This window comes from Coenobita brevimanus, chromosome 51 (genome assembly GCF_032717465.1).
Source record: "Coenobita brevimanus isolate Jiangsu-jjx chromosome 51, ASM3271746v2, whole genome shotgun sequence".
In the NCBI taxonomy this organism is placed as follows: Eukaryota; Metazoa; Arthropoda; class Malacostraca; order Decapoda; family Coenobitidae; genus Coenobita; species Coenobita brevimanus.
Window position 1 is genome coordinate 30,591,853 of NC_137004.1, and position 13,144 is coordinate 30,604,996.

General features: G+C 41.9%; 1 protein-coding gene across 1 annotated transcript in view; it reads right to left on the bottom strand.

The window, feature by feature from the left end:
- LOC145400100 (uncharacterized) overlaps positions 1-8,959 on the bottom strand; it is a 117,896-nt gene extending 108,937 nt beyond the window's left edge. The window contains exon 1 of the mRNA XM_080272608.1: positions 8,869-8,959. Within this exon, the coding sequence (XP_080128734.1) occupies positions 8,869-8,938 (70 nt within the window). The 5' untranslated portion in view covers positions 8,939-8,959. The remainder of the gene's footprint in view (positions 1-8,868) is intronic.
- Between the last annotated feature and the right edge of the window lie 4,185 nt (positions 8,960-13,144).

Below are 13,144 nucleotides of genomic sequence, written 5' to 3' on the forward strand. Positions count from 1 at the left end.
TTGGTACTTCTGTGGCAAGGAAGAAAGACACAGGAAAGTACGCTTGCCTTTATCTTGTTTTCTGTCTAAATAATATTTCAGAAAAGCCTGCTTAATACTGACACATTTTCCGTGTTTTTGCTGTTTCCATGTAAAGGGCACGGAAACCAATCTGTTGCTTTAATTTTGATCTTCATTCAGTTGAAGAAACAGTCTAAGGGTAAAATGGCTAACAAATAACTGTACAATTGGCCATCTACCTGTAGAGTCATTTTTTCGCTGAGTTAAGGACATATTCTTTCTTTCAGCTCTACAGGCAGTTTTTTAAACCTGAATATTTTGTGTACAAACCATGATTTCATAATAATCATATTTCATTTAATCTTTTATCCACAGATGTTAACTTATACGGCTTTCACAATGATGATCACCCACAGTTAGGTCGGAAATTTTCCGGGATGCGTACAATATGAGCTAACACGTTGTCTTTGTTGCTACCACAGTTAGTATCTCACTTCTTGTTTATAAGTGTCCCTCAAATTTAATGTTCTATAGGCATCAGGTCTGGTGATCCTGCTGGCCACTGAATACGTTTCTCTCCTGGCCTGAAGACGTTCCATCTTCCACAGTCTAAATATTCTTCTTTTTTCCCACCTTCCGCCTCCCTGCATGGAGACGACAAAGATGGAAAATGAAAAAATAATTTTACGTATTCAGCAGTAAGATGTCAAATGCGTTGGATGGTAAACCCAAAATATATTAATGGTTTTGTTTATATCTTTCTCAGAGTAACAATTAACCTGGTATAAATCGATGTTCGATAATAATTCCAGATATCAATTTCTAACTGTCCTGTCAAGTTCCTTCATTATTTACTAAAACTGCAACTGCATTTTTCTTTCAAAATTGAAACATAAAATTATTTTCGCATTCGGTAGTTGTTTCCTGTTGCCATTTCACACAAAACAAAAATAATCTCTTAAAATAAAAGCTCTGTAAGTTACCAAACATCATATTATGGACTAAGACCACACGACTTCGTGACACAACTTCCTGTTGCGATTGTACAGACTGCAGTAATTAATATGGATATAAACTTACACAACAGTGCAAATATGTATACAAGTGCGCAATTATGTATATGATTTTTTTTTTTTTTTTAGTACATGATCAGTACCATTAGCTCTATTTCTTGGAGAGATGTTTCATTTTATTACTAACTTCTCCATTTACTATAAAATTTCCTTCTGGTATCTGAGTCCTACAAGATATTCCTTTTACCTATTTTTTCCAGTACGGTTCACTGACGGAGGGACTGGAAGGTTGGGGAAAAGCTTTCTGTTACACTCTCCTGTTCTTTAAACTCTTACAATTCTTTAACATCTGCAGCTAAGGAGCAGATTAGTCACATGATTCTGTGGTCGGGCTACCTAGAAATGACCATAAGATCTCAGTGGTCTGCAAATCTATGTAACTATGCATCCCCCCCTCCCCCCCTCTCTCTCTCAGGGCTCTTTGGCTCTCGACTTAAGGTATCTTCCCACTCTCCCTCTCTCACCATAAGCACCTCCCGACCTAAGCATGTCTCTCTCTTTTCCAAGCCTCTCCGCTCCAACGTAGTTTATCCTCCAGTATTTCTCCCTCCAACGTATTCTCCTTCCACTTCATTCCAAACAAAGATATACTGGAATGGAGAGCTTCCCTGAATGTAAATGTAGGCTATTCGAACCACTAAATATTCAAGAAGCTAAACCGTGTATAACAGTGCTTTTAAACTGGGGTGATTCAGGGGTGACCCGTCCCAACACAGCTCACTAACTCTGCTTATGTAAAAATCAGAACATAAAGGAGCGCTATTTACGGTTTGAAGAGGTTAATAATATAAAACAAATAACTGACTACATTTTCCCAACACCCGGAGAGGGGACATAGATGAAATACCAATAATAAAGCGTACCAACTTTAGTAATACTAGCTATAACAATACACATTTTTACGCAGAATGTTGGTATCAGTGTGAAGTGTGTAGGGAGGCTAATTTTTATTGTTTACTGTTTTTATGTTTTTATATAGTTTCGATGCAATCCTATAACTGACAACCTTTTTTTTTTTTTTTTAGTGGTATAGCGGGAATATGGTCAATTTTCGAAAGCAGGTGCGGGAGAAAACATGGTGTGGCAGGACTATTGTGAGTGTGTCTACTGTGTTTTGATGCCCGTCTGGCCGGCTTCATAATGGCCGCCACCAGTTCGTGGAAAGACTGCCCAAAGGTGACCCGTTCAGATTAAGGTTGAAAGGCGCTGGTTTATATTGCATTTTCACACACACACACACACACACTACTGGATATACGACGTATTAATCGCTAAAGCAATGCTCGCTCGATACTTCATTTACTTTCTCTCTCTCTCCCTCGTGTGTGTGTGTGTGTGTGTGTGTGTGTGTGTGTGTGTGTGTGTGTGTGTGTGTGTGTGTGTGTGTGTGTGTGTGTGTATACTTTCTTTGCAACGTTTTCTTTTCACTTCAGTGCAATAAAAAATTATACTAGAAAGGACTGTCTTTAACCCTTTCAATACGATGATACCATTTTCACTTTCTCCTTGCTTTCTCCGGACGATTTTATTCAAGCACAGAGACATTCAGAACGTGAGGAGTCAGACATACTCTTCATCAACCCCTTCACAACCAGCTGGCTACCCCGGCTGAGTAAATAGTCCGGAGATAGCAAGGAGAAAATACAAGACGTACTCGTAGTGAAGGGGATAAGTAGCTCAACATATACGAGGCTCTATTCCACTAGTGTGAATTTTAGCGCCTTTAAATATTTCAGACTATGGACAAGCTGAATAAAATAATAATAATAATAATAATAATAACAATAACAGAGTTTGACAGAGTGCTTCTTCTCTAACCACTTCACTATCACCACAGGTCTGTCTCAGAATTAATAACATTGCGTGGTGGTTGCGAAATGAAAAGAAAACAGAATATAAACGGGGTTATGAGATTATTATTAACCCTTTCATTGCCAGGACTCTTCCATGCTGCATAAAATACTCTGGCAGTAGCTAGAACAAAATAAATAATCGGATTTCCACACAATACTTGTATATTGTGTCAAAAATCAATATACAGCAGAAACACTGTCGCACCTCACACTACGGTACCACACCGCCACACCTCACACTGTCACGCCTCACACTGCCACGCCTCACACTGCCACGCCTCACACTGCCACACCTCACACCGGCACGCCTCACACTTCAACACCCTAACACTTGTACATCTCACACCACACACATCTCACACTGTCACACTATTCACTGTCTGGCCTTATATTGCCACAACTCAACTACCACACCTCATGAGTTCACACACACCACACACTGCCTCCGTATTTAACACTGAAACACCACACAACATCTTACACTGCCACACATCTAACACTACACAATGCAACACCACACAGTTTCACCTTGCACTACCTCACCTCACACTGCCACACCTTACCCTACCCTATCTCACACTGCCACACCACACATTACCATACCAGATACCATGCTATCTCACACTGCCCTACCACACACTGTCCTACCCCACACTGCCACACCACACATTACCACACCAGATACCATCCTACCTCACACTGCCACACCACATATTACCACAGCACACACCGTCCTATCTCACACTGCCACACCACACACTATCACATCTCACAGTGCCACACCTCACACTGCCATACCTCACACCGCCACACCACACAAGGCCACATCACAACTAGCACAAGACATACACTATCACATTACACTCTGCGACACCTCATACTGCTACACCGTACACTAACATATCACACACTGCCTCACCACACACTACCACACATCACATGTCCAAACATCAAGCCGTCACATTTCCCATACACACGTCACACTGCCGAACCAAACACCGTCACACTACATACTACCATACCGCACTTCGCCACACCTCACACCAACACACCCCACACACCTTTCAATATCACACCTCAAACTGCCACACCTCTAGTCTCTTAAGGTACACTTTTTTTCTTTTTGTTTTCTTTTTAAGTTCCCTGCAGACTACATTATTCAGTAGGCCTTTCTCCGTCGAACAGCTCTCTCTCTCTCTCTCTCTCTCGTTATTTCGTTCTTCTACCTTTATGCCGCCAAAAACCATCCTCCAATACATAATGGCAGGATGGAAAATTAAAAGATATAGATACATAGATACATACTTAGACATATACTCCTACACCGCAAACCTCTAACACACTACAAACATGCAGACACACACGCACACTCACAAGCACACAACCAATCAATCGCTCGCACACACACATGCAGCCAACCCCTAACATACCACACACACACACACACACACACACACACACACACACACACACACACACACACACACAACCCCTAATACACATGCAAAATTAATAATCTCCCTTTCACACACACACATAAAGGCACCTACCAAGACAGCAGGGATATACACGCACACAAACTCACAGGACAGAATACACTAAACCTGCTTCCAGAACACACACACACACACACACACACACACACACACACACACACACACGAGAAAGTTCAGAGGGTAAATATTTAAAATGTCTCAAGTCAGGGAAAAAAAATACCACTCTGTTAAGGCGCAACATTGCAGTCTCTCAGGGAAAAAAAAATCATCATCATCATCATCATCTACAATGCATATGTTAGAAAATAATGTATCATCATCATCATTACCATCACTCTCAGTATAACAAAGATCGTCAGCAGAACAATCATCACTACTGCTGCCATCTTCGTCATTAAGATCACAACACCATCATTACCAAAATTATTAGCAAAATAATAACAATAACATCAATTACTCTATTTCACAGAGGAGCAGATTAGTAGTAACACCAGCATTAAAAAGAACAAGTATTAAAAACAAGATACGATTACCACCATCACCACCCCAATACGACCACTACTACTACTATTACTACTACTACTACTAATAATAATAATAATAAATATAATAATAATAATAATAATAATAAATAAACTCGTCATCATCACCACCAATATCATCAACATGAACATCATGATCATAACTCCCCAAGGTCGCATCCTCATACCGATTACACTAGAAACCAACAATATTGACAAAAGCCCAAGGGAACACAAAGGTCACACACACACACACACACACACACACACACACACACACACACACACACACACACACACACACACGTTCATTTATCCAATGAGTTACGGGGCTGGCACGTGCATAGGGTCAGGTGCACATGCATAAGTCTAGGAGGGGAATATGAATGAACCACGCTGTGTGTGTGTGTGTGTGTGTGTGTGTGTGTGTGTGTGTGTGTGTGTGTGTGTGTGTGTGTGTGTGTGTGAGAGAGAGAGAGAGAGAGAGAGAGAGAGAGAGAGTCACAAGTACCACGTTCACATGTTTTTCGATCCCTACCAAGGATTTACCAAAATGACGTTACTAAATGCACGTTGTCACTCTAGCAATGTAATAAAACTATAGTAAAGACACAGACCTCCCCAGCACGGCCACGGAAAAGGAAGTACACCAAACCTGGGGGAGGAAAAGACTTGGTGAGAGAGGAGACGGAGAGAGGTAGAAATACATACATACAGACAGACAGACTGATCCATATACGGAGAGGGGGAGAAGGGAGTACGGTACGTGGCAAGTGACGCGCGTTTGGGGGTTGCACGTATTTGGGGGACGGGACGAGGGGCAGTAAAAGCACGTGAGAGGCAGAGATAAGGTACAACACGTGAAAAGTAGCTTGTGATAGGGCGTGCGGGGGTACGTGAGGGAGGTGGGATAGCACATAAAGAGGTGAGTGAGTACAGCACGTGAACGGCGCGTAAGAACACGAGAGATGTGGGGGAAAGGTCCAGCACGTGCGAGTACGTGTGGGGGGAACAGCACGTGCAGCCACACCCCCACTATGCACTGATCAATACCACACCTCCTGCACCAGTACCTGTGTGTGTGTGTGTGTGTGTGTGTGTGTGTGTGTGTGTGTGTGTGTGTGTGTGTGTGTGTGTGTGTGTGTACCTTTATCTAATGTGAAAATTTTGTAAGTTTGCGTTGGAGAGAGAGAGAGAGAGAGAGAGAGAGAGAGAGAGAGAGAGAGAGACTCTTTTCCCTAAATGATCATTCTCTCTCTCTCTCTCAACGAAAGAAATCGACAGGATGCAAAGGCGAGGCAAGGACGTCAGGCAGATAAGAGTTCTGAGTTAGGTAGGCCAAGTGTAGGCAGGGCAGGTGTACGCATACGTGTATACAAACATTACAGGTGTAGGCACGACACGTATATATAGGCATTACAGGTGTGGGTATGTAGGGCAGGTGTACGTAGGGCAGGTGTGGAGAGGACAAACGTAGACAGGCAGGACAGATTCAAAAAGACACGACAGATGTTTACAGGCACGACAGGTGACCACAGGCAGGAATGGTGTAGACAAACAAGACAGGTGTAGAAATAGGACTAGTGTAGAGATAAGACAGGTGTATACACGCAGAAATGGTGTACTCGTAGGTAGGCAGAACAGAGGTACACAGGCAGGAATTATGTAGGTAAATATGACAGGTATAGACATACAGAGCTGATGAAGACACACAGGACAGGCGTACAGGTGTGTGTGTGTGTGTATATATATATATATATATATATATATATATATATATATATATATACAGGCGTCAGCAGAAAAGGACAGGTATGAGCGAGAAAGATGTCAGCAAACTGCGACAAGTATCAGCAGGACAGGTGTAGGTAAACAGGACGGGTATATGCAGCACAGGTGTAGGCAGACAGGACAGGTATACGCAGGACAGGTTTAGGCAGACTGGACAGGTATATGCAGGACAGGTGTAAGCAGACTGGACAGGTGTAGGCAGGCAGTACAGGTGCAGTGAAGACGACAGGTATAAGCAGGACAGGTGTAGGCAGGCAGACAGGACAGGCATAAGCAGACAAGACAGGTATAAGCAGGACAGGCGTAGGCAGACAGGACAGGCATAAGCTAACAAGACAGGTATAAGCAGGACAGGTGTAGGCAGACAGGCACAAGATACCTACCACACATGTAATCAGACGCCACTACCTAACCACATACCCGCTGCCCTTACCTTGTCTAACCCCGCCCTGCCCTGCCGTGCCCTGCCTTACCCTGCCCCATCTGCGTTCCCTCATTATCCTGTGCATGTCCTGCGGCCTAACCTGTCATGCTCTGTCCTGTCGTATGTCCTGCCCCTCTCACAGCTTCCTTACCCTGCACTATGTCCTGTACTGTCCTGCGTCTGTCCTGCCTTCCCTTAGTCTAGACTGACCTACTATTAAAATTCCTGCTGTCTGAACCCTTCTCTGTTCATTCCTTCTCACCCCGCCCTTACCTACCCTGCCCTGCTGTCCTGCCCTGTCCTGTACAAGAAATGGGAGAGAGAGAGAGAGAGAGAGAGAGAGAGAGAGAGGTTGGGAGGGGGGGGGGAGGCGAGGGGTGAAGAGTACGAAAAGTGGGCAAGTGAAAGGACGGGTAAGGGGGATGAAGGTGATGATGGATGAGTGGTGAGGGAGGGTGAAAGGCGAGAAGGAAGGGTGGGGGTGAGGGGGATAATGAAGGAGGGGTGAGGGGAATAGTGAAGGAGAGATGAGGGGGATAGTATGGGAAGGGTGAGGGGTATAGTAAGGGAGGGGAGGGGGGGATAGGAAGGCAGGGGTGAAGGAGGTAGTGAGGGAGGGGGGGAAATGAGGTGAGGAAGGAGGGTATAGATGTAGGAAGAGTTTCAAAAGAGGGTACTTGGAAGGTGAGAGTGATGGTGCAGTGAGAGAGGATGACAGGCAAGGAAAACTATACCTATCTTTGACTATTGATAACGCAAGTCCTTACAAGTGCTGCCGGCCCTCTGGATTGTAACACTATACTCTAAACCCCCACCACATACACACACACACACACACACACACACACACACACACACACACACGTCACGCTCTCACTCACCAAACACACCAGTACTCACCACACATGCTCTGAACTCACCCTCATTATTCATATCATTTTTTTTTTCTGCTGGTAACCATGGACACTACTGCGCAATAAAATCAAACGAGGTAATCAAGTCATCGTCTCTTACAATAAATAAATACTGCCTATTTCGTGAAAAGTGGCACAGATACCTATATACATGACGGAAACATAAGAGTTATAATAATATTACTGTCTGTTGCTAAAAGATTTATACAGTACATCACAAGCACGGAAAAAATATCGCAATACACACACACACACACACACACACACACACACACACACACACACACACACACACACACACACACACACACACACACACACAAATCTCACCTTTGTTGAATGCATGAGGGTCAACTCATTAATAAGTAAATAATTCTCATCTTTATGCAATAAAAGGAGCGAAAGAGAACTCTGATCACTAAAAAAATACATAATCCCTACCTTTGTCTCGTGGCTCATTAAGGGTTAATTAAATTGACGGCTTGTTACCGAGAAAATCAGCATTATCACCTTACTGTTTTACCTGCATTTGGGTCAAATAAGGCTAATTATAAATGCACCTTTGTCACTGTAAAAAAGACCTTTTGTCCTTCCTTTATAAGTATCAATCAAACACGAAGCTGGTAACTAAATTACCAAAAACAGTTCCCACCCTTCTCTTCTACTTTCATAAGGGTCAATTAGGTGAATCAGTAGTTGCTATAAAATACAAGCACACGAATCTCACCTTTCTGCACTGCCTTCATGAGGGTCGATTGAATAAAATCGCGTTTGTTAACAAAAACACAATTCTCACCTTTCTGTGCTAGCTTCATAAGGGTCTTCCTCTTCTCTGCCTCCTGGTGATACATCTCTTTATAGTCCATCTTCTCTTCCTCCTCTTCCTCTTCCTCTTTACTTTCTTCTCCCTCTTTCCTTTTCCTCCTCCTCCTCACCACCTCCTCTCCGTTTTCTTTGAACTGCATGATCACCTCTCCGTTTTCAGACATGTTGTTGTTGTTGTTGTTGTTGTCGTACCCCTAACACAGTAACCTGGAAACAAAAAATCAACTGGTTAATAAACACTGAAATCTGTCACCTTCTTAGTATTCCTTCTGCTACTAGACGATGTTTAGTTTTAGTAATAAGCCCATGCAGTGAAAGGGTCAGTGAAAGCCATATTAAACACTCAAATAAAAGTTTACCCTTACCCTGAAAAACATCGCATAGGGATGGCTAGAATGGATTTTTAAAAAATAGATAAACGTCACCTGATTCAAGAGGTTAATCACTTCACTCATGAACTCGGGTGATTGCCGCCATTAATCTGTTCAGTGCGACAAAACTTCCTTATGCTGGGTGCAGTCGTATGGAAACAGCAAGATTAAATAAATAAGCAAGCGATTCGCGGCCCTTTCGGGACGCACGGCGCTAGCTCAAATGAAAGCCATTTCTAGACCGCGATTCGCTTTGCTCGAAACCAACGATTTAGTGTCAACGCAGAAGCAAGTGCTTTGCGGCCATATCGGGCTGTTCAGCTGAAAAACAAATGGGACCAATTAGGGGTAAAAACATCCTTTTAGAAATTTTCAATCAACATGATATTAAAACAGACTCATCTTTGACCCAACTGCAATCATCCAACAAAGTTTCTTTTTTTTTTTTTACACACACACACACACACACACACATAAAGGCTTATACCATGTATGATAATATGCTATTTGACTGAAAGGTTAGGATGGATTACGGAAAACAAATCGCTGAAGACAAGGTACAAGAGCCTAGTAAGCTGCAAGAATATGGAACCAGGAAAACACTATTCGCAATGTTCCTTTTCAGATCGCTTAAAGACCACGTTCATTCTGTCATTAACCCTTCATACTGATACGTCCGTTTACCGACACCTTATTTCTATCACTGTCAGCTGCTTTCACTCAAATAAGGAAACATGTGTAGCAGCGAAGGGGTTATATATCCTTCATTAGCCCCTTCAGTACCACGACGCCTATTTTGTTCTTACTTTCGCCATACAACTTCATTCATCCTAAGGGTTATATTAAATTACATTCTAAGTGCCTTTCCATATTTCGCAACACCTCTTCCTTACCGATATATTTCGTACACTCTACCTCAATCTCCTCTCGTAATGCATTTTATGTCGATACTAAAACTATACAAATAAAATGCAAGAGAAATGAAGGTATGGCCAATGCGTAAAACAAATCGCTAAATAAGGCGCTAAGAAGCCTCCTACACAACCGAAAGTAGAATCAAAGACAACTATCTTCCCACTTCCGTCTAAAGAACATTTACACCTGGCGAAATACAATGAAAACCCAATCTCAACTATAATAATGCATGTTTCAAATGGCTCGATTTTTCCGCTGTATATTCACCAAACTTTGGGAAGATACTTGTGTCTCTGATTGTACACCTTCAAGAAAGACCACTCGAGTGAAAGATATCTAAAACAACCTTCATATACTTCACGGAGACGCTAATATCACATTCTTGCCATCGACCGACTACTCTGTGCTGCCTGGGAACGACTCGTAGTGATGGGGAATTAATTACCTCAACAGGCCTAGTTTTAAATCTGTTTAGAACGTATTAAGCCCTGTAATCCGATGACGTATTTCTTGTTTTATTTTTGCTGTTTTCTGAGGCTTTACTTTAACTTAAAAGAGTCTTCTAAATAAGGGAGTACCAGCCCTCATAAGCCCCTCCACTACGACAACGCATTTTCTAAGTTGAATAAAATAATCTGGAAATACAAAGAACAAACTAAAAAAAACAACGAAAATAATCAGGAAGTACAAAGAACAAACAAAAAAAGAAAATAACCAGGGAGAACAAAGAACTAACCAAAAAACAACGTAAATAATCAGTAAATACAAAGAACTAACCAAAAAAACAACGAAAATAATCAGGAAGTACAAAGAACAAACTAAAAAAACAACGCAAATAATCAGGAAGTACAAAGAACAAACCAAAAAAACAACGAAAATAATCAGGAAGTACAAAGAATAAACGAAAAAAAAAAAAACGAAAATAATCAGGAACAAAGAACCAAAAAAAAACAACGAAAATAATCTGGAAGAACAAAGAATAAACGAAAAAAAACGAAAATAATCAGGAAGTACAAAGAACAAACCAAAAAAACAACGAAAATAATCAGGAAGTACAAAGAATAAACGAAAAAAAACAACGAAAATAATCAGGAAGAACAAAGAACAAACTAAAAAAAACAACGAAAATAATCAAGAAGTACAAAGAAAAAAACGAAAATAATCAGGAAGTACAAAGAACGACCTAGAAAAACAACGAAAATAATCAGGAAGTACAAAGAAAAAAAACAACTAAAATAATCAGGAAGTACAGTGAACAAACAACAACGAAAACAATCAGGAATTACAAAGAACAAAAAAAGAAAATAATCTGGAAAAAAAAAAAAAACGAAAAACGAGACTGGATTCAAGCCGCTAAATTCTCTCTGGCAGTACTACTAATTAAAATTCTTGATGGGAAACACGGCAACAATGCAACTATGGCTACTAGAAATTTTCCCCTTTCCCTGCCGTGGATACAGTGTATTTAGGGTTGCAACAGTGGCATGAGAGGCATCGCAACACTTCTTCCTTTGCGATCTAGTTTGCGTATGGTGCCCTAAGAGTCCGTCCGTTACTATTTATATCGTTTTCTTTATCGACATAGCTTGGATCAACAATATACAAGAGGATTTTCAGGTATTAAGTGCAGAGTAAGTCACTTGGGAAGAGGTGCTACATCTTCAAAAGTCACAACACGACCCTCAGGTAAAATAATCAAGACAACAGCGACAGACGATTTATTTAGGGCGATAAAAACCCCACCTGTGAGAGATTACGCATCAGTACGTGACACTTGTTTCTTTATTTATAACTTTCACTTATTTTGTTTCTTAATTTTAAGAAAGGAGAAAGAGACAGCCTACCCACCACTGACCTCAATCCACCTCACACGATTCTGAGAGAGAGAGAGAGAGAGAGAGAGAGAGAGAGAGAGAGAGAATCAGGACCCGGAGGTAATGAGCTTATGTCGGTGTTATGTAGGGGAGAAGGTGGGGTTAGGTGAGAGAAAGGGGGGTAAGAGGGGAAGGGGAAGGAAGAGGGAGGTGTTGGTGAGGAGAGGGGAAAAGGAAAGAGAAGAGGGGAGGAGAAAGAGAAGAGGGGAGGGGAGGGGAAGGGAGGGGTGAGAAGGGGAGGTGAGGAGGAGAAGGTGGAGTTGAAGAAGGGTAGAGGAGAATAGGAAGGATGGAGAGAGGTAAGGAAAAGGAAGATAAAGACGAGAAGGAAAGAGAGGAAGAGAAAAGGGGAATGGGGGAAGGAGGGTAAAAAATGAAAGTGTGTGGAGACAGAGAGTGGAGAGGACGGTAAGGAAAAGAAGAAAAGAATGGAAGGGAAGGGAAGGGAGAGATGAGAGAGAAGAGGGAAGGGAAAGACGCCGCAAACAAGGGCAGGGGAGAAAGAAAAGGTAGGGAAGGAAAAGGAGTGAGGGGAAGAGGGAGAAGAAAGGGGAAGAGAGAGAAGAAAGGGCATGTGGTTGGAAGGAAAGGTTGGGAGGTTAGCGGGAGGGGTAAAGAGATGCTCGTAAGTGGAGAGGGTAGGAAACAAAAGGAATGGGATGGGAAGATGGAATGGAAAAAGAATCAGAAGAATCAGAATCAGAATACTATATTCCATTATATAATAGCTTTCATCTTACGGTAACAATTAATATACCTGTCATTTAAGAAATACTAAATACTGTGGAATAACCACTGATCTACAGTAACTAATTATTGGGAAGACAGTGCTCTTCACTCACATGAAACATGTCTGACCACGAAATATAAGCTAGCACAATGATTTATGGGACTGTATTTGAGTGCAGGCTCGAAACTGTTTGAAGCTGCTTTTTCTTTAATGGTGATGAGGACTTTATTCCAAAGCTTTGGTCCAAGTACAGAAAGTATGCGAGTACCACAGTAGGTGTTAGTCCTACGAGCATGAAGATTGTATTTTTGTTATTTCCTGACACACGATATACCGGTACACTTGGAAGGTGCAAAA